The sequence below is a fragment of the Microtus oregoni genome, unplaced genomic scaffold (assembly GCF_018167655.1).
Source record: "Microtus oregoni isolate MIOR12 unplaced genomic scaffold, Mior012 000045F_ref0000178, whole genome shotgun sequence".
Taxonomy (NCBI): domain Eukaryota; kingdom Metazoa; phylum Chordata; class Mammalia; order Rodentia; family Cricetidae; genus Microtus; species Microtus oregoni.
The window spans coordinates 13,188,284-13,211,089 of NW_024543219.1; the positions used below are offsets into that span (position 1 = coordinate 13,188,284).

Genomic DNA, 22,806 nt, shown 5'->3' on the forward strand with positions numbered 1-22,806 from the left:
TGAACCCGGAAGTGGTGGCTGTCCCCGGAGAGCAGGCGGAGATAGAGGCGAGTCCGACGCCAGGCTGACTGAGCGGGGCGGGGACTGTCAGAGAGCATCCGCCTCGCGGGAGCTGCGTGAGGAGCGGGAGTGGCCGGGCCTGCCTTCCGCGCTTGAGTGAGTGCCCAGTGATGGCGATGGTGATGGCGGCAGTTGCTCGGACAGCCCCAGTTAAGCTGCGCCCGGAGAGGTGAGAGGCGGGGAGGGTGGCCGTGAGGGCTGGGATCTGGCGCCCACCCTTCCAGGCTCTCCTCCCAGGCAACCACATTCGGCTCCTCGAACCGATCGAGCTCCCCGGGGCAGGGATAGAAACGGACCTTGTCGAGCCTTATTCTTCGTGCCCTCACTTTGTCATCTCTGTCGTGATGAAGGATGGAGTCGTTCTTGTTTCTTGTAGCTCTAGCTAAATAATGCTTAAGAGAGCTAACTCGGATTTCCTATTTAGTTCCCACTCAAAGTTTACCACCGTGCATTTAGATCTGAAAGAGAGTTCTCATTTATATTGTTGGACGCTTCTTTTCATCCTTGCAGCCCATAACGCATCCTGTGCTAAGTAAGGTCTTGAGCCCGTCAAGTTTATGCTTTTCTTGTTTCTTCATGGTCTCCATGTTAGTAAATTGGTCTCTGTTGAAAACTATGATTTTTGTGGGAGGGGGACTAGGATTTATCTTACGGAATTTCTCAGAGTTTTTGTGGTACCCACCATACAGTTTCAATCACTTACTTTTATCACCTGAGACATTTTTCCGTTGTAGAAGTATATTTCCCGGTTCTTCGGCCCGGATTCATTCCGAAAATTTACAAGCTTAGTTAATTCACGCCGTGATATTCTTGCTCTGGTAACATTTTGTAAAAATTAGGGTTCCAAGTAGACACCCAGGTTTGTATAGGCATAGAAAGAAAGAGTGGTTGGCTCAAAAAGAACCTGAGATTCTTTTGAAAATCCCAATTGTACCAGTTGTACCACAAGAATGCAGGTATCTGAGATGATGGTTTCTGAGTAACTTAGTTTTATTTTGAAATTATTCAGTTTTTAGATGGACCAATTTATAATTCTTTTGCCCAAGTAACCGGACAATAAAAATTGTTAGATATAGTGTGAGATTCAAGTTGAGCTGATGCTCATTTAGATATTGACTGTATCAGTGTGGGATTTCAGAGTAATGCTATTCAGACCTCAACACTCAGAAAACTGCAAAGAGGAACAAGAGCTATAGATGTAAATACTTTATAGTATTTGTAATACCGTTTTTACAACTGCAATACCGTATTTAAAACTGTGAATTGTGTCAGTATACCTGCCCGTTCTCTCTGCCCTAGCAATCAAGCCATTATTCACAGGTTAAGACAATATTTCCTTTGCTGATCTCACAAGGATGAATAAGCTTAAGCCTGAGGATTAGACAGCTCTAGTTTTTAATTTTATCTCTAACCTATTGTATGGCCTTGAGTGTGAGTGTGTCTTTCCTGAATGTCAGATTTCTCACCTCCAGGATGGATTTGATACTTAGTTCCATCAAATTATGGAAGGGCAAAGAAGTTACTCATGGAGGTCTAAAACTGTTAAGACCTCACGTTATTTATTAGTTAGGCACTTTAGGTATTTAGTGGTTTTCTTTAAAGTGGGGATTAGCCTGTAAAACCTTCACATGCCAGATGCCTCCAAAATTGTGAATCCTACCTTCAGCAAGTTTATGGCAGATTGAGGACAGTAGATCTTCAAGCAATATGTACAGAATGATAATGCAGTGATGAAATTTGCATAACTAAAGTACTGTATTGCAAAATCGTCAGGCTATCTAAAAATCATAACTTAAAAAAATAAATCAGTGTACCTATAATTCTGATATGAGTACCAAAATTTCCCAAATGAATTACCAGTGCATATCTCATTTGAGTGGGTATCTGAATGAACTCGCTGAAAACAATGTCAAGATTGGAGATCCAGAGGGGGGAGGACCTAGGATTTACCACAGGGCAGGGAAATCTGACTGCTCTTTGGGCTGGAGAGGGAGGGGGAGAGGAGTGGGGGGAGGGGGAGAAAGGTGGGAGGAGGGGGAGAAGTGTGGAAGGAGGGGGAGGGAAATGGGAGGCTGGGAGAAGGAGGAAATTTGTATAAGCCGGGCGGTGGTGGCGCACGCCTTTAATCCCAGCACTCGGGAGGCAGAGGCAGGCGGATCTCTGTGAGTTCGAGACCAGCCTGGTCTACAAGAGCTAGTTCCAGGACAGGCTCCAAAACCACAGAGAAACCCTGTCTCGAAAAACCAAAAAAAAATAAAATAAATAAATAAATAAATAAATAAAAAGAAAACCAAAGCAGGTCTCTGCCCACTGCTCTCCTGCCTAGCAGAAAAAAAAAAAAAAAAGATTGGAGATCCAGTTTCACTGAAGGTTAATTTGCCCTACTGTGACCATTTTAATATCCTGAGGTTCACAAATAGTGTTGATCTCAAGGGCAATAGGATGAGAGAACATAGATATATACCAAAGGTAATATTACCTATATAAATAATGTTATATAATCCTACACAGATATCCAACAGACTGTAGCAGAATTGCCTACTTAAGATTTTTTAAGATTTTATTTTTAATTGTAAAATGTGGGGGGAGGTGTGTGTGTGTGTGTGTGTATGGGAGAGAGAGAGAGCATCAAGTCCCCTGGAGAGCAACAGGCAATTGTGAGCTGCAAGATATGGGTTCTGGGATCTGATTTTGGGTCCCTTGCAAGCACAGCCAGTATTTATAGCTACTGAACCATCTCTCCAGTCCAGCCCCTAAAATTTTGTTTTAATAGAATACTTTTTTGTTGTTGTTGTTTTTGTTTTTGTTTTTCGAGACAGGGTTTCTCTGTATCTTTGTAGCCTGTCCTGGAACTAGTTCTTTTAGACCAGGCTGGCCTCGAACTCACAAAGATCTGCCTGCCTCTGCCTCCCAATAGAATACTTAATTGATATAAAAATTATCATTACTATGGAAGATGAGGCTGGAAGAGATGACAATAGCTGAGAACCAAATATTAGAGAAAAAAAACCAAAATTTTTTTAATCTCTCTAAATGTATTATGAATGAATGTGAAAACATTTATTCTGGGAATAAATAATACTTGTAGAAACCCAATAAGATATAAAAGAGAATATAGTCAAAGTCCCTCTGCTTTTAGCCACCTACTTCCTTTAGCCGAAAACAGCAGGTACTTGATTCTTATAATACCTTGGCAGTACTAGATTGACTTTTCTCATAGCAAGACAGATAAATTTTTAATATAATTTTATTCTTTGAGAATTTCACACATTATACTTTGATCTCATATTCACCACCACCTCAGTGTTCCCCCAACTCCCCCCAAATCCACCCCTACCTCCCCACCCTCTTTCAACTTGGTGTCTTTGACCCACCTTAATAACCTACCATTGCCTAATGAGTTACCCATATACTTATGAGTATAGGACCATCCGCTGGAACATGGTTGCCACACACAGATCCAGAAGATCTGAAACCCTCTTCTGGCTTCTGGGGGTACCTCCACACATGTGGTGCACATGGCCGGCTTCTGGGGGTATCTCCACACATATGGTACACATGGCCGGCTTCTGGGGGTACCTCCACACACATACCTGCACTCAGTCACAGACATATGAGTAAATCTTAAGAAGAAGCAGAGGGGGCTGGAGAGATGGCTCAGAGGTTAAGAGAACTGACTGCTGTTCCAGAGGTCCTGAGTTCAATTCCCAGCAACCACGTGGTGGCTCACACCCATCTGTAATGAGATCTGGTGCCCAAAACGCTGTATACATAATAAATAAATTTAAAAAAAAAAGAAGAAGCAGAGGAGGAGAAGAAAGAAGCAGCAGCAGCTGTGTAAAGGAGCATGTTTAATTAAATAGTAATGTGCTTTATGTATGCACATATAATTATATTTTAGAAATACTGGAGCTTTTTCAATTTCAGATTTATTTATTTGGTGTTTTGTTTTGTCATGTCAGGCTCTTGCATAGCTTAGCTGACCTTGAACTCCTGCTATTCCTGCATCCACCTCCCAAGTGCTAGCATTTCAAACACGTGCCACCGTGTCTAGTATATGCTCAGCTTTTCGTGATATATTTTTGGGCAGTTTCTAGCCTTAAATACATAGCTATTGGTGCCTCTCCTTCCTTTTTTACCTTCAATTTTGCCACTTTTTCATCTTTCATTTTTAGAAAAGTTCTCAGTGATCCTTATTTTTGTTAATCTCTTTGAATGTTGCTTTCGTGTACTTTAATGACAACTGTGTAAAGATGTGTCCTGATTTACAAGTGAGAAAACCAAGGTAGAGTTATACTTTCTGGAGCTTTGCAGTGTTGGAGATTGAACATGGAATCTGATGCATGCTAGTCCAGTTCTCTACCCGGGATCTGTAGCTCCTTTCTGTTCTGAAGCTTATTGAATGTTCCATATGTTAATCAATACACACCGTTTTATAATTGGAAATTACAAATTAGGAGGAAAATACATCAATTTATTCCATAAAGTGTTTTAATAAGATATCTTAAATATTCTGGTTTCTAAGATTCTGTTCTTCCTTCCACTTCGGGGAGGCCAGGTTTTGTGTGGTGGTCAGGGGCTGAGGGCCAGAGTCCTCATTCTTGGCCCCTTCTTCAAGGAATTGAAATAGAAGCTCCCATATATTTGCAAAAGTAGCAAGGAAACTTTATTTAAACAAAGCAATGTAAAAGATCATAATGCATTGTTAGGAAGTAGTGGGCTTCATGAACCAAGGTACTCAAGAGCCCCAGTTATCATTTGGGGCTTTTTTCTATGGGTTCAAGAGAAAAGGGGATTTTTGTTAAAAGGGAGCATGATGAGGATGGTTTCCTATTTTGATTGATGGATTAGGTCATATAATCATTTTTCTACGGTACATGTTTCTTCCCATAATGCATCTAACTTTAATCATATGCACATCCAGTTATGCACAGGCATAATTCGATAGTAAATAGGAGGTTCTCTAAAAATTAACACAGCTTTTTCTTTACTGCACATGTACCTAACGTCAGTTCACACTGGATCAGGACCAGGAAGTATAGCTAACTGAAAAAGGTTGTAAGCGTAGCTTGATGCTGGTGGGGGCCCCTAGCAGGTTGTAGGTGCATTGTTCAGAGAAAGGTATGTTCATAGCTCTGACGATAAGGGGACCTAAACTACCAAGCACATTAATAGAAGATAGGGGTGTGTAACACAAACCCAAGAAAAGTCCCAGGTTGCTAAACTATTTATTCCCTGGGCTTGCCTGCATCTATGGACTTCCAGCCATTAGTTCTCTGCTTGCCCTTTATATAGAGTAGCTGACTTCAGTTGATAAATATTTAGATATATCTCTTTATCTTTGGTTCATAAGCTCATGGAGTATACATTCGTTTTAATGTTTCCCAAATTCTGTTCTATAAAAATGATTTGTGGTCAGTGCAGGAATCTGTGTCTTAAGCAGATTTCTTTACTGAAGGGCCTTTGAAGAACTTTGTTTATGGGGATGTAGTCTGCCAGCAAGCACTTCTCAAACTTATTCCCCCAGAATAAGTATTTGTATTGTTTTATTTTGACAAATAGTAATTTCATGTATTTATCGAGTACAGTATGATTTTGATGGATGTAGACATAATAAAATGATTCCTGTAAGTTAACATTTGTAGTAAGAAGGTTAAAAAGTCTATCTGAGCATTTTGTAAATATACATTAACAGTGCTCACATGCAGTCTAATAAAGTACTGTACTGAAACTTCCTCCCACGCAGAATTTTAGGACTTTTGTTTAGTGGAATATAGATTAAAGAGTCTAGCATGACCAAGCTATGATCGGAAAGGAAGTAGAAGGAAGTGAGGGAAAGGGCAAATGAAAGTAATAGTATTAAGATAATGGTTTATTTGGGCTTTTCCTTTTTGTTTATTTGCTTGTTTTTTGATTGTCATCCAGTTCAGCCTTGTGAGTCCTGACTGGCTAACTCTTTAAAGGATATGCTTTTAAATACTTACTAGAAAATAAATACAATTTTTTTCTAGAACAAAAAAAAAATTACTAGGGAAAGGATAATTAAAGAATGATAACTTTTCAATCTCAAAAATTTTTTTCTCATATACAACCTGTTTTCGTTTTTTTGATATACTATTCCGAGGAATTCCTCTGTTGTCCACTAGCCAACTTGTGAAGCCTAAATGTTTATTTAGCATCCAACTTAAATATAGAGCTCTAATCTGTATACTCTGGGGACTGGGGTGGGTGCTGCAGGGAAACTTGCAGTCACAAAACTCGCAGGAAAGGTCACAGGACTGAATTGCTGTCACGGTTATAATGCATTTGTGAATTGGATAGTATGTTGAATTACTCTTTGGATCATCAAATTTACTTTTGGTTAGTATTAGAAATTAGAATTCTAGTCTTAAGTGTCTGTCAGCATTGTAGGCATAAGTAGTTCAATGAATAATATACATTCACAGATATAAAATATACTCTATTATTCAGCAATATAGAGACTACAAATTCGTTTTCCAGATGTTTAACCCTGTGATTAACTTTTATTTCCTATAAAACTCTTGAGTTAAAATTACCTTCCTAGCCTTACTCAATAGAAATATTAGTTATATCTTTTTCATTAGTGAAATCAGCATGTGGGCATTGATTTTTTTTTTTCATCACATCATGCCAGTTGAATCTGGAAACTTGCTTTCTTGAAGTAATGCTTACACAAACTTGTTTTTAAACTTTTGCCTCTTCCTCATTAAGAAAGAAAAACCTTTTGTTTTTTAATGTCACTGTTCATTTCCCAAGGCTGTGGGTAACATGGCTCCATTCATAAAAAATAGTACTGGATCAGGAGCTAAAGCAGCTTCTCCCGAATGAGGCTTTTCTCTTCTTTAAAAAAGGGAGATGGAGGGGAGTTTCTCCACAGCCCTGTCTGAACTGCTGTAGAGCCACCCAGCCATTCCATAACTCCTCTTTCTCTAGACAAAGCTGGGTAAATTCCAAGGATCAGCTTCGGGTAGAGTACTTATCCAACATGCATGGAGCCTGGGTTCTGACCCCAGCCTTGTAAAGAGTAATAATCGTGACAACAGAGGAAATTTTCAAGAGCTAATGACTGGCTGTTTGGAGCTGTGTTAGTCAGTGTTCCATTGCTGTGAACAGATGCCATAACCACAGCAACTCCTAAAAAAGAAAGCGTTTAATTGGGGGCTGGCTTACAGTTCACATGTTTAGTTCATCTTGGCAAGAAGCATGGTGGCATGTAGGCAGACACGGTGCTGGACAGATAGCTGAGTTCTACATCTGGATCTGCTGACTGCAGGAAGAGAGACACTGGGACGTGACTTGGACTTTTGAGCCCTCAACGCCTGTTCCCAGTGACACGCTTCCTCCATCAAGGCCATTCCTCCTAATCCTTTTAAATAATGCCACTCTTTGTTGATTTGGCATTTAACTATATGAGCCATGGGGGGCATTCTTACTCAAACCACCCCAGAAGCCATGTTAGTTTTATTGAGAACAGTGTGATTGAGTTTTTATATTTTTAAGAATTTGGAGCCAGGCATAGTAACACACAACTTTAATTCTATCATTTGGTAGGCAGAGGCAGGCAGATCTCCTGAGAGTTCAAGACTAACCTTATCTGCATAGTGAGTTCCAGGCTAGCCAAAGCTACATAGTGAAACTGTACTCAAAAATAAATAATTTTTAATGAATTTGGAGTGATAGGGATGTACCTCATTAAAAGAGCATATGTGAAACCTAGGTTTGATCCCAAGCACCACAAGTCTAATGAGACTTGTGAACAATATTAGAAAAATCCCTCCCAGGTCTTTAAGTGGGAAGATACAAGAGGGTTTTTTGTTGTTATTTTTTTAACATGGTACATTGATTGTTTGGTTTGACTGTTTAAGACAGGTTCTTATGCAGCACTGGCTGGCTTCAAATTCACTATGTACCCAAAGATAAGCTTCAAATCCTGATCCTCCTGCCCCTACATTTGTGTCACCATGCACAGGTTACATGATGGATTGTTATTCTTTCTATACAGTGGAGGACATTCTGAATATCTTTTACAACATGATCTGGACATCTCAACTATCTTTTTCCAATATGATCTTACTGCAGCAAAGGGCTTTTCTAGTAATTGTTAAGAGGTTACCTATGCTATGGTAAAACTATTAAAAATCTGCTGAGTAGTTTTGAAGAGTCACTTGTTAGCTCAGTAAAAGTGAAATTAAAATACTTGCGATTTTATGAAAGAAGAAAATTTGATTTGGATTCTTCTTAAAAGTTTAACTTACTTATTTTAAAAATATTTTAAACTTTTATTTTTGTATATGTGTGAGAGAGACACAGGTACAAGAAGAGGGTGTCAGATGTCCTGGAACCAGAGGTAAGGCAGTTGTGAGCCACCTGATGAGCTTGCTGCCTGATTCCCGTCATCTGGAAGAGTAGCAAGTGCCCTTAACCACTGAGCTATCTCTCCAGCCCCCAAAGCTCAACTAATTTATAAATACTGTTTCTTGAGATAACTTGTAACCCTGGAGTTTTAACAAAATTTTCATATTCATATCTCAATATAACAAAGATTTTTTTTTACTTCAAATATTACAGTTCAAAAATCCATCCCCTCGTCATATAGACACATGTAGTACACTACACTAAGTGAATAGACATGGAGCGGGCAGGCCTGACTCCAGCATGTTAGGACTCCCGCTTTCCCCTTCAGGGTAGCATCAGGTTACAGATGACAGTGAGTTAAGAAAGTTTTTGTCAGCCGTATAATCAATTTCATACGTTTTAATTTTTAGGAAAACAGACAATGCAAGGTAAATTTTCTTTCTTTTTTGAAAACTGTAACAATTGCATGATACTCTGGTCCACACATTGATATAACAAAAATCACTTTAATTATAAAATTAGGGTTCCTTAGTCTATAATGATACCTTCCTATAATCTTAGCATTCAGGAGGCAGGGGGATTGAGAGGTGGATCCCACCTGGGCTGCATAGTACAAGAGAGCTGGGGGTGTAGTCCAGTGGTAGGGCTTTCCGACCAGGAACAAAGCCCGAGTCCAGCCCTCAGCACACATGGGCAGGGATGGGAGTTGAGCTCCTCAGAGCTGCCATCTAATCTTTAATTTGCTTTATCCTTCTTTCAGCGATCTTTCCAAACATCCATCTTTGACCTTGGCATTGTCTGTACTGTGTGTCAGGAGACATCTGTCCTTCCTGTCTGTTCCCAGAGCCCCCTCTCGTGACTGCGTGTCTTCCTGGTTTAGACTTTACATCCCACTTTTAGAACATATCCTGTCCATAATTCAAGTAAGATTGTTGATAAATAGAAGGTTTATTTTCTCCTCTCTCGGATGCTTTGGCTCATTTTCCTTCAAAGTAAGAAACTTACCTTTATTTCCCAGTGGTGTTGAGAACCACTTTTATCTGTAGTCTTTTGTAAAGCTTTCCTTCTCAGGGTTACCTCAGTTTCTTTTATCTGATATTCTTAGGACCAGAAGCATTTTTAAATGTTGTTTATTTTCCCAGATTTTGGAATTTTTACATATATGTAATGAGATCTCGTGGAAGAGCCCAAGTCTAAAACCATTCATTCAGGTTTTATGTATATCTTATTCACATAGCCTGATAGTAATTTTACACGCATTTTTAATTTGCCTGTGTTTTGCCTGCAGCCCACCACGTAGTCAGGTGTAGAATCTTCCACTGGTGACACCAGCTGACCCTTTAAAAGTTTGACATTTTTGGAGCATTTCAGATTTTACATTAAGGAGTCCTCAAACTATCTTCATTACTTCTAGAAGTCTAAGTTTTTAGAATGATGTACTATTTAGCACACTTGTTGACTATGGAAACTCGTCCCTCTGTTCTGAGGGGGAAAATACTGTTGAAGATAAAGACAGCACTTGGTATAGTATTGCTTGGAAAGTTAGGAATAATTAGGTTTTATTTCGAAATGTATTAGTCTCTAACCAAACCACTTGATTGTTGAGGTTTTTAATATTCTGAAATTAAGAAACTTAATCATAATTAGCATGTTGTGTGACTGATTTTTTGATACGAAGTCCAGCTTTCATGTGAAAATATTTAGAAAAATAGGACCCCGCCTCTCAATTCCTGACTTAACTTTTGCTTCACTTACAAACACTTAGGTAGGCTGCAGAGATGCCCAGAAGTTAAGAGGATTTATTGGTTTTGCAGCAGACCTACATTTGGTTCCCAGCACCCACACCAGCAGGCTCACAACCACCTATGGCTGCAGTTTCAGGAGACCTCCAGCTTCCTCGGGTACCTGCATGCTCATGGCACACAATTCAAAATGACTAAAAACATGTTTTAGAAATACTTGCATAAATTCATTATGAATTCTAGTATGTGTAGCCAATGAAATTTACCTGCTTGTTTTCAAATGATCAAGAATGTTAGAGTAGATCTGGAGAGATGGCTCACTGGTTAAGAGCACTGACTGCTCTTCCAGAAGTCCCGAGTTCAATTCCCAGCATCCACACGGTGGCTCATAACCAACCATCTATAATGAGATCTGGTGCCCTCTTCTGGCCTGCAGGCAAAACACTGTATACATAATGAATAAATCTTTTTTTAAAAAGAATGTATGAAGAGAATACCTCTAAAAACTGCAAAGTCTGATAATGATGTCACTACTTACTGGAATTAATAGACAAAACTCTTTTAGAAGTATGTACTTGGCATTCTTATTGCTCCTTGGTAATTGTTTACTTAATAGATTCTAAAACTTTCAACTTGAAATTGTTGATATTTTAATCAGTAGAAATGGAAACAAGACAAGAAATAATACAGGTTATTAGTTCTAACTACTAGCTCATAGATTTGTAACTATCTCACACAGAATTTATGAGAAATAAATTGTGTTGTGAAACAAGAAAAAGAAACTGAAAGTCAGATGTGATGACACATGACTTTAATTCTAGCATTCAATTGGGGGAAGAGGGAATGCTGTAAAGTTAAGGCCAGCCTGGGCCGTACAGAGCTTTCCAGGTCGGCCAAGGCTACATTGCAAGACTTTGTCTCAGGAAACCAGTAAAAGAAAAATAGGGAACGGATAAATAAGTACAAGGTATACTGCAAAACTGTGAACTATTCCTATCCAAGCATGTATTATGGCTGAGAGAGGACCATACTGAAATTTCGCTATGAGAAAGGAATCCATTATGTTGCCTCCTTGGTATGAGGAAATATATCCCAATGTGGTGGAGCAATGCACAGGACACCTGGGGCTGCCTGGCAGTATGCATCCCTCCTTCATACTGACTGCTTTCACCTTGTGTCTAATAGGTGAGCGGGTTGCTAATGACTTCCTTCTTTCTTTCTTAGATTCATCCAGAAAGCGCCCAGAAGAATCTTCCTGTCAGAAAAGCTAAAAATGCGGTATTTATAACACTGGGAGTTTTAAGTAATTTGTTTAAAATGGCTGAAAACAATAGTAAAAACGTAGATGTCCGGCCTAAAACAGGCCGCAGTAGAAGCGCTGACCGAAAGGATGGCTATGTGTGGAGTGGAAGGAAGCTGTCCTGGTCCGGAAAGACGGAGAGCTGTTCTGAGTGGGAGACCATAGATCCTGAAGAAAAAGCCAGAGCTCCTCGACGGAGCCAAGAAAGGGACAGCTGCTCGCCCATTGACTTGGACTTAGACAATTCCTGTGGGCATAGATTTTTAGGCCGGTCCCTTAAACAGAAGCTGCAGGATGCTGTGGGGCAGTGTTTTCCAATAAAGAACTGCAGCGGTCGGCACTCTACAGGGCTTCCATCTAAAAGGAAAATTCATATCGGTGAGCTCATGCTAGACAAGTGCCCGTTCCCACCTCCATCAGATTTAGCCTTTAGGTGGCATTTTATTAAACGACATACTGGTCCTGTAGGTCCAAAATCAGATGAATGGGTGAGCACAGACTTACCTGGGAGTAAACTGAGGGATGCTCAGCTAAAACGAAGAAACATGGAAGAAGACATGCCCTGTTTCTCACATACCAGTGTTCAGCCTTGTGTCATAACTACCAACAGTGCTTCGTGTAGAGATGGTCACATAACTGGCTCTTTGATGAACTTGGTCACAAATGACAGCATTGAAGATAGTGATATGGATTCAGAAGATGAGATCATAACACTGTGCACAAGCTCCAGAAAAAGAAACAAGCCCAGGTGGGAAATGGATGATGCAATCCTGCAGTTGGAGGCACCTCCCAAGCACCACCCCCAGCTGGATTACGTTCACTGCCTTGTACCAGACCTCCTTCAGATCAGCAACAACCCGTGCTACTGGGGCGTTATGGACAAATACGCAGCCGAAGCTCTGCTGGAAGGAAAGCCAGAGGGCACCTTTTTACTTCGAGACTCAGCACAGGAAGATTACCTATTCTCCGTTAGTTTTAGACGCTATAGTCGTTCTCTTCATGCTAGAATTGAACAGTGGAATCACAACTTTAGCTTCGATGCCCACGATCCATGTGTCTTCCATTCTCCTGACATTACCGGGCTCCTAGAGCATTATAAGGACCCAAGTGCCTGTATGTTCTTTGAACCACTCTTATCCACTCCACTAATCCGGACTTTCCCCTTCTCCTTGCAGCATATCTGCAGAACAGTTATTTGTAATTGTACAACTTATGATGGCATCGATGCCCTTCCAATTCCTTCTCCTATGAAACTGTATCTGAAGGAATACCATTACAAGTCCAAAGTTAGGTTACTCAGGATTGGTGTGCCCGAGCAGCAGTGACGGGAAAGGCTAGGAGTGTGGACTTGCAGGTGGATTTTCATTTATTCTTATTTTTCTTATGCCTCTTTGAATTTTTCTACAAAGGCAGTTAGAATCCAAAATAAAACTGCCCTAAATTTTAATTCCAGATTAGTTTATTTTCTTATGATACACTTGTTATATATTTTTAAGCGGGTGTTTTTTTTTTTTGCCGTGTAAATTGTATATTTTCCCCTTAATTTACATATGGTCCGGGCATATTGAAATTTCAAGGCATTGCAAATGCATTTGAATATTGTGATTTTTTTTTTAAAAATAATCTTCTGCTCTTCCCTGCATGTGAAATGCTTTGCTAATCTATGCTATCGGTATTCTTGTATGGCAGAATAGTTACCTTTCCCACTTTGATTTTAAAATTCTTCAGTAAAGATGAGTGTTGTAGTCTGTCCATGATAATGTAATGGCAAATAGGAGTGGTAGGCAACAAAATGGTTTAAGATGAAACTTAATGTGTCTTTTTTTTAAATACTACCTAAAACAGGTTGTTTGTTTGTTTTTTAATTTGGCCATTGAAAAGAGATAATGTTATGTTCTAGAAGTGCATTTGTTCTGCAGTACAGCGGGATCATCAATAAATCCAAATACAGCAGCCACTCAGCCTGGAAGAGGTGACTGATATAATGTAACTTGCGTTCCTTTCTTACGGAAGCTTTACAAATAAAATAGCATTATTAGAAACTTGGAGTTGCCAAGACAGCTAGAGTTTTTCTGTATTAATTTGTGGACTGTCACTTCTACTTAGCTCTTTCCTGGGAACTCTGGTTTCTAAGGGAAATACATAGTTTCTAAACAGCTCCCATATCCACCAGTAACAAAGAGACCTGAATAGTTTCTCATTATTTGAAACTGAACTTAAATACAAATGCAAGCAAAAAACATGGTTCAATATTTAGGAAGTTTAATATTCATTTTGGTCTTCACAACCTAAATAATGATTTCTGTCTTCAGACCTAACATGTATTTTACGTGGCTTCAAAAAGGGGAAGACATGGCAATACCTTCACGACATAACATACTGGACAGGAGGGCAAAATAATATTTCACATTTACGATCGTAAGAGCAGCACAGCATTTTAGGACCATCACTGGCCTGAAGTAACCAGTAAGAAAGACAAGCAGTCTGTGCCCTATTTATCTACTCGGTGACAGACCTACACAGATTGCCCAGAGGTCCTCGTGGTAGGCTGTCTGCCCCTTTGAAATACTGTGGTAGTTTTTATTTATTTCCTGTGTGTGTCTGAGTGAGAGTGACAGTATCTCTCCATTAGCCTAGGCTGACCTCCCATTGGGGACTGGACAGCCTGAGTTTCAGGATTACAGGTTTCTTTTTCTTGCTTTCCATTTCCTTTCTTTTTTTTTTTTGTTGCTTTTTTTTATTTGTTTGGTTTTTGTTGTTGTGTAGATTATTTTATTTTTGTTTGTTTAAAATAGAGCTTCTCTGTGTAGCCCTGGCTGACCTGTAGCTTGTTGCATAGACCAGGCTGCCCTTGAACTCACAGAGATCCTCCAGCCTCTGCCTCACAAGCACTGGGATTAAAGATATGCATGACTTCGCCTGGCTAGTAATTGATTTTTTTGATGCTAGTTCTGCTGGATTAGAAAACTTGCTTCAGGCTGTATTAAAAGAACATTGACTCCTAAATTCCAAGTCAGGTCAAATGTTTCTTGCTGGCATAGTGGTGCACACCTCTAATCCCAGCACTTAAGAACCAGAGGGATGAATATTGCTGCAAATGTAAGCCAGTTAGAGCTGTATGGGGAAAATTTGTCTCAAAAAAAATTTTTCCCTTAATTCTTGTTGTATAATATGTTAAAGAAACTTTTTCTGATCTTGAAGGACTATTAATGTAAAGAAAACATTCTTCGGTATTGTTTTATTGGTCATGGTAGTTCATCCCTGTATTCCCAGAACTTGGAAACTGAGGCAGGAGGATTCCCATGTGTTCTGGAACAACCTAGGCTACAGAGTGAGACCCTGTTTCAATACCCTCCCCCCCCCCCCCCAAAAAAAAAAAACCCAACCTAATAGCTTCAAATTTTTCAACCATTACTAAATTCATGTGTGGAAAATCTTTTACCATTCTCTTTTAGAATTTTTTTTCCTTAGCGGTCTAAAGATGGTCTGGATCTGTGAGAGGTAGCCACTCAAGACATGCCTCTTACAGATGTAATGAGCCTCAGGCTGTGGACACTTGTGGGGTGACTACATACCCTCTAAAGAAGATGCTGCCCTTCCTAGAAGTGGAGTCTCCAACTACCTCACCTTTGCTATGGCACTTTTGTAGTTGCTGAGATGATGCTCCTCTTACTAACTGGTATAGCATTTCCTAAGTCTCCTTCTCTGGTGGCAGAATCTATAGTGTGGGAAGACTCCACTCACGCTCACAGCTCCTTATCAGAATTTGTAGACCTGTTGCTGTGAAACAATTATTTTTAAATATTTTTCTTTTAAAAGTAACTTTTTATCAGTACAGAACTATCTAAGGAATGACTAGCTTATTCTGTTAAAAGGTAGTTTTATAAAGAAAAGTAAAATATAATCATGTCTTTATAAAATTAGTAAATTTGTAAAATTAGTGTTTATATGAAAGTCAAGATTTGATTATCTTTTAATATACTTCAGACTGATTGCTTATGATATATTTTCTCTGACTTCTATTCTTTTCAATTTCAAGGTATTAACAGCTATCAATATTTTCAAAATACTGCCATATTAATACACACTGCCAGTTAATACACACTGCTTTGAAGTGTGTATTAACTGGGGACAGGAGAGACTCCTTTTCTCTGAAATGTTTTGTGTTATCTTTGTAACTACAACGAAAAGAAACTGGACAGTAGAGACATGGAGGGACTTGAGAACTATCTCCTGTGAAGGAAGAAAGAGTGACAAGAAAAACAGGGAGCTGGGGTCTAGAGAAATGACCCGCTTTCCCGTGTTTGTGAAGAACAGCAGAACTCAGAAACTAACTCATGACAAAGGTTAAAATGTATTTACGACTTAAATAGCTAAAAATGAATAAATTTTATGAAGTACCCAAAGAAGTCTAAATTAAATGGAAATGTAACTCTTAACTTGACTTTTGAAACATTTGAATAGTGTCAGTTACAGCTGAAAAATTGTCCAGTGCAGGACTTGATGCGCACACCTTTGATCCCAGCACTCAGGAGACAGAGGCAGGCAGGTCCCTGAGAGTTGAGTAACAACCTGGTCGACATAGTTCCAGGCCAGCCAGGCTACATAATGAGACCGCCTCCAAACAAAAACGAAAAAGAAAGAAAGGCAGTCGGTATGGTGGAAATGTGTAGTTTGTTTGTGAGAGAAGATGGAACTAAAAGAAACAGAATATTAAAATTAAAAATTTAGGCATTATCTCAGGGAAATGCCTTGCCAGTGAAAGGGAACTACTTTCTCACTAATAGCTCTCTGGACCAGACGCCACTACCTTGGGAATCATCTTGCACAACCAGGAGGTGAACTTGACTTTTCCATCTCTCTTGAGGCTTTTCAAGACAGACCCTTCTGCTCATTGTTTAAACTACATCTTGAGTCACGCTGTGATTCCTGCAATAATGCTGAATGCATTCTTTTTAGTTTCCTTGGGTGTTTTTCTATGAAGAGTTATATGTTTATATGTGATCTTTCTGATACATAATCATGTTATTGGCCTAAATAATTATATGGCGAGAATATTAATTTAAAGAGGACCGGATAGGAATATTAGAGGAAGCTTTTAGTCAGCCTGTGGCTAGATTTATTGATTTGGTGAACAAGCCTGTATTCTTTGCTGACTTTCAGCTAATGGTGAACTGTGGTCAAAGAATGGCTTTCACTTAATGTTTTGACTTATTACAAAGAAGATAAAGAATGTTTTAGTGATTAGAAATCCTTTAAAACGTAGAACAAATGTGCAAATAAGACTCATCATCTTTTTATAAGAAAAACACATAAGCCTTTATCATTTATTCATGAGCTAAAGCCATTAAGCTAAATCAAATTATCAACTTCCTGTCTCTGGAGTTTGGTCGTTTTATAGACCCACATAGCAGAGCACTTCTTTCCTGTGAGACAGATGTTTTGAGATCTCTTACTCTCTTTCATTAAAAGTATTTGTCACTTTTAACTATAATCAGAATCCAGGAGACAAGCATATTTTTATTTTGGCAGGGCAAATTTCACAGACTATAGACTTAATTATAAGACAATCCTGAAAACAAAACAATGATAAAAAAAAAAAAGCTCATTTAGCCAGGTGTGGTGGTGCCCACCTTCTTTAGTCCCAGCATTTGGGAGGCAGAGGCAGGTGGATCTCTGTGAGTTCCAGGCCAGGGCTACCTAGTGAGAGCCTGACTCAACAAAAAAGAAAAGAAAAAAGAAGTAATAGTTATCCAAAGGAAAGGGCCTGTGACAAAACTAACCCTGAGATAGTGTTTCTAGTAAAGGGATTAGTCAATCCTAAGTCCTCTTTTGTCTTACTGTCCTGTGAAATGTAGGTAATGGTCCTATCCCTTGGTTTCCTGAACGTTCATTCAGTAAGAGGTGTCCCTTGGAGCATAGTTGAAAATACTTGCAAGTAGCTAGTACTAATCGAGAATGATCAGTTCTCAAAATAGCACCTTTGTGGAGCATACAAAAATCACATTCACTGAATCTGTAATAGGTCTTCTTGACTTGATCTGACAGTGGAGATAACAGAACAATTTGGGTCTATGGTTCAAACTCTACAATTAGATGATTGCAATTTCCTCCTGCCTTTCATAAGGTCTGTGTAAACGGATGTTCGCCTTATTTGATTACATTTGCAGGAATAAAGATAATTTTTGCCATGGCTATAAACCAAATCTAAGCTTTCAGACTTGAGCCATGCTGTAAAACTTGGATCAGTTTTGTATTAGCCAAGTATGAACTATATATACTCGAATATACAGAGCCTAATGATTTAATAAAGCTATGTTGTCAGTCATGGTGTGTGACCCATACTAGCTCCACTTTCTAATCTTGACAAACATTTGTGTGTGAGTTTAAAATTTTTAAGCTAAATAAAATTTTGCTTAATTAAATCTTCATATATAAAATCCAAAAGTGTTGTTCTTGTTTGTTTGTTTGTTTTTAAGATGTGTGTCGTGTGTTAAATTCAGGAGCATACCTTGATACACTTAGGAGGGTCAGAGCACAACTTTTTGCAGGCTGGTTCTCTTGTGGTTTGACTTTGAGACTGGGTCTCTCCTTGTTTGCATCCAGCCTCACCAGGGGAGTGCTGGAGTTACAGCTGCTGGCCACAGCATCTAAGGTTTCACATGGGTTTAAGTGATCCTATTCAAGTGGTCAGGATTTTCTGGCAATCACCTTTACTTGCTAATCCAAAATCTTGGCCCTAGCCTTGTGGTTTTATTTTTCAGCTCTTTATTATTATTGGGACCTGGAAGGCAGGGAAGGCCGAAGTCAAAGGATAATTTATGGAGTTACTTATCTCTACCTTTACCTTCATTCCAGAGGTCAAACTCAGATTGCCAAACTTGGACAGCAAGCACTTAACCGACTGAGCCACATTTCCACTTTTTAAAATTGATTTAAAAAGCATTTCTACCTTTGAATGAAAACGAGGACATGATCATTCCTAGTTCCTGGTTGATGGAAGGGGTTTTATTGTAGATACGAAGGTGAGAATTTCCAGAGGCATCTGGAAGGGTCTAAACTTGTAGCAGACTTTCTTGAACTGCCAGCCCCCAAATCATGGCACAGAAACTTATTATGAAAGCTTGGCCTTAGCTTAGGCTTGCTTCTACCCAGCTCTTCTAACTTAACCCATTTCTGTTCACCTACTTGCTGCCACATAGCTCATGGCATTCACCTCTCCTGCATGTGCTGCTTCCCACACACACACCTGGATTCATCTTCTCTCTGCTCAGAAGTTCCGCCTATCCTTCTCCCGTCCAGCTATTGTCCATTCAACTCCTTAGTAAACTAATCAGAAGGCCGCTTGGCAAAGACACATTTCCACAGTATATAAAAAGATTATTCCACAACACAAACTGAACTGGACCATGGGGAATGGACCAAGAGAAGAACCGAGGACCAAAAGGCCAAGAGCAGGAGACCAAAAGAGTATTTAGTCAAGATGGCAGGAGTTATATAGGTACCAGAGGCTGGGGGAAGGGAAGCCCAGCCACTGGGCTGGAGAGGTTTAGGGTAGGAGGCAGGATGAGAAGTACTGGGAAGAACCACAAGTTCTGAGTGAGACTTGTCCCGGGTTTCATTGGGACCTGATATATATTCAAATCAAAAGAAGTCTGGAAAGGAAAAACTTAAAAATTACAGATATGTTGCTTTCTGGTATATTAGTTTTGAATCCACAAGAAACAGAAGCCAGTACCAAAACCACAGGTCTTAAGACCGTGGTTCTCAGCCTTCCTAATGCTGCAACCCACTTCATGCTGTGGTGACCCCCCAACCATAAGATTATTGTCATTGCTACTTCATAACTATAATTTTGCTGCTGTTATGAATTTTAAATATCTGATATAGAACCCTGTGAAAGGGTCATTCCCCCCACACACACACACCAAAGTGATTGCACAGGTTAAGAACCAGTGTTCTCAATTTAAGACTTAAGAGATGACTCATGCTGGAGCCATTTTTGAGCGATGATAGCCCCAAAACACAGATTTAGGTTACCTCAAGTTCCATGTTCCAACTGGAACCAGCATCACAAAGTTATAGTTTTACAGAACAGAGAAAGTCATAAATCAAGGCAAGTTTAAAATACACTGGTGGATACACTTGAGAGACGGTTACATCCAAGATAAAGTTTTTCTATAGGTCTAAGATGCTATCTGATGACATACTTACTTAGCTTTTGTACTAGGAGATGCTAGTGGCCTCTTAGTACATTCTGAAAGATTTTTAATCTATTGTCACAAGATGTTAGTTTTGATAGAGTGGGCAAGTGTTACTATCCAATCATTTACTGGTCTTCTCTGAGGGACCTAACAGGATGTGTCAGCAGAAACAGCCAAGATGTGACACTAGCTGCTATAGCCACTAAGTACAGCACTCTCCCTAGACACATGTGCTCTATCCCCTCATAAAAGGCAAGCCCTTCTCACCCCTGTGTCTTTCCTTCTGCTCTCCTTCAGACCTCTGCACCCGCCCCCCCCCCCCCCAATAAACCTCCCACATGAGCTCTGTTGCACTGTGTGACTTTGTGGTATAGGGAAAAAGGGCCAGCCAAAGAAACCCCCCTGGTCCTGAAACCAGAGCCAGTGAAAGAAATACTTTAGTCACAAACCCAGAACCAAAGAAATACACCCTGACCCTGAAACCAGTGCTGAAGGAACACTGGCCCTAGGATCAGAGCTAATGAAAGAAATATGCCCTGGCCCGGAAATTAGAGCCAAAAAGCTAAAAAGAGCCAGTGAAAGAAACAGACTTTGACCCTATAACCAGAGCCAAATCTGCTGCCTCCTTCCACCACCACCAACAACAGTAACTAAGCAAAAATTCAACCAATACCTGTACAGGGAAAAGCACCAATCCCTGAGCACAATATTAGTCAATCTGAGCTCAAGGGACTGAAATCTGACCAATCCCCACCATGAAAATATTGTCTTGGAAAAACAACACTCCTAAGAAGCTATCATATCATATCATATCACACATGTCCTGCACCTGTTCTGTTTGCTGCCACCTTCTTCCACCCTAGCAGAGGCAACAACTCACCTGGATTCTTTCCTCCTAATAAATCTCTTGAGTGAGATTTAGGTGAAGACTCCCTTTCACAGGAGCAGGGCTGTAGCACTTACCCTGGGAAACTTTTCCCTAGCAGAACAAAGTTGTTACTCTCCAGGATACTAGACAAAACTGTAAAAATTTCCCTGGGGAAGCCCTCTCTTGCCTGACTGCCTTTCCCTAGAGCAGGGCTGTAAACTGATCCGCTTTCTGTGACCTGTGCTATTTCCTGAACCCTGACTGCCAGGATCCCTTTCCCTCTGAGCCACAAAGCTCCAACCCACCAAGGTCGCCTACTGCAGCTAAACTAGTACAGCAAGGAAGAGCCGCTGTTCTGGAGAGCTAGAGCTAGCCCAAGATAAGCTAATTAGCATATGGCAACATTCCAATCTTCCAGGCCACTGAAATTCCAACTAGCCACTTAGTCTCTGCGGCCATAGATTGCATTCAAAAGCTTTCATTCACAACACCTTTGGAACGTTTTCCCCCTTCCCTTATCTTTTTACCCTCAATTTTGGCTGGACTATGACTGCCAGCTTGGAATTTGGCTGCAAAAACCGCTGAGTGTAGGGAGTCCAAAATCTGCTTCTAGTCACGGTTTTTTGAACTCAGGAAAACAACCCAAGCTCCTGGAGCCACGCGGGCCCGCTTGCAATCTCGGGACTGCCGGCTGGGGGCGCCGGCCAGCTGGGCGGGGCAGGCGGAAATAAAGGGGAGCCAGGCGGGCCTCCGCACTTCCCTTTCCGGTTCCAGGAGGAGCCGCGTCGGTGCCGCCTTGGTCCGTCAGGCCTCTGCTCAGCTCTCTTGATTCAGCACCGCTGCTGTGCCGCGCCTAGGGCTCGGATCCCGCCGGGTGAGTCTGCTACGGCGCCCACGGGAGATGGGGCGCGGGGCAGGCGGGAGACGGCGCGAAGACGCGGGGTCCCGGGGGCCTGGCGGCTCTCGAACCTTCGGCGGATCCTCCGGGGACCAGGCGACCGAGGGGTCTAATGGTGCGCCTGTCGGTTCCGGGGGAACGCCCACGTCATGCCGGACTTGGGGAGTAGGGCTGGAGCGGGCGACCCTCCCCCACGCTCCAGCCGTCGCGACCCTCTGGGGGCCTCCTTCGCTCCGATGGATCCCGGGTTCCCTTTGTTCGCTTAGCCCTAAAGGGCGTCTTGTCTGTCGCCCCTCACCCCTCGCCCCACCACCGGATCCCAGCCATTCCTTTCTACTCCAAACGCGGTGGAGGAGACCCGAATTTGCCTTTACAGGAAGGAAGGTCTGGCGCCTGAAAATTTTGTGTGACAAGGTTCTCGCAGTTCGTAATTACCCATTCGTTAAATGACTGCCCGGGACAGAATGTGCCAAGGGCTGAGTAACGTTCTCCCTGTGGAAGATTTAGGCGCAGATAGAACGCTTCTCTCTGCCTTGAAAACCGAAAGTAATGTTTTCACTAATCCTAATGTTGCCTCAAACCAGATCCCATCCTCGATGTTACAGGCTACTACAGGAGTACAGACGTGTGCCCCCGCTGTGCTAAAGGCCTGTTTTGAAGCCAAACCCTCATTACCGGGGTCGCCATCGAAAGTCTTTGTGTAGTGGCGTTTCTTAGGGGGAGGGAAGAGTCGTTTTCTTGGCCGTGATGTGTAGGAGCCACTCCGACAAACTGGTTTGCTTCATGAACTTTCATGCAGTTGCAGAAGTTCGGAATGTTCCTTTTGATTACAGAAGGAATCACGACGTCCATCGTCATTCTCTCACTGAGGTTGAGGCTTGCTTGGGGCCAGTATGCTTAGGAATTCACAATCTTCAGATTCTGTAATTTATAGACTGTTATTTCAGAGGAGAGGTGACACCCCAAGACTCGGGGGGCTAATATTTGTACAGCTTGTACAGTAATGATATTTGTACAGGCAGGGCCTGTAGTTGAGTGCTGTGAGGCCCTAAATTCAATCCTCAAAGCTTGAGGGAAGGGGAAAAGCGGGTATTGAGGTTATAGCTGGGGGTGGATGGGAAATGAAATGGGTAGTGTGTCTGGTCAGCTTCTGTCACCCAGTGAGTTTTGTGCGGTGCTTAGGAGATTGCATTTTCTAAGCTTTCTAGTTTGGAAATAGACAAAAAGGTGTGTGGTCATGTTGTAGCGGTTGTAAAAGCTAACGTTTATTCCAGTTTTGACTATGCCAGGCAGTGATTATTTACAGATTTTATTTAATTAAGCCTCAGCAAATCTCTGGAAAAATACCCACTTACCCT

General features: G+C 41.0%; 2 protein-coding genes across 3 annotated transcripts in view; both read left to right on the forward strand.

Moving 5' to 3' along the window:
- The first annotated feature begins 85 nt into the window (after positions 1-85).
- On the forward strand, positions 86-15,528 carry Socs4 (suppressor of cytokine signaling 4). 2 transcript variants are annotated; one of them, XM_041634045.1, is made up of 3 exons: positions 86-229; positions 11,403-12,832; positions 15,518-15,528. In XM_041634045.1, exon 2 carries the CDS (start codon positions 11,496-11,498, stop codon positions 12,801-12,803), a length of 1,308 nt encoding a protein of 435 aa, XP_041489979.1. In that variant the 5' UTR covers positions 86-229; positions 11,403-11,495; the 3' UTR covers positions 12,804-12,832; positions 15,518-15,528. The 2 variants fall into 2 exon arrangements, with proteins under 2 accessions (XP_041489979.1, XP_041489977.1); XM_041634043.1 differs by lacking the exon at positions 15,518-15,528 and having other exon boundaries at positions 11,403-12,992.
- Positions 15,529-21,307: 5,779 nt separating this feature from the next.
- Mapk1ip1l (mitogen-activated protein kinase 1 interacting protein 1 like) overlaps positions 21,308-22,806 on the forward strand; it is a 29,253-nt gene continuing 27,754 nt past the window's right edge. Inside the window, exon 1 of the mRNA XM_041634117.1 lies at positions 21,308-21,424. The gene's annotated coding sequence lies outside the window, so the exon portion shown is untranslated. The remainder of the gene's footprint in view (positions 21,425-22,806) is intronic.

Excerpts from the sequence above, each read along its gene's own strand:
- Socs4 (XM_041634045.1), top strand. The coding sequence starts at position 11,496 with ATGGCTGAAAACAATAGTAAAAACGTAGATGTCCGGCCTAAAACAGGC.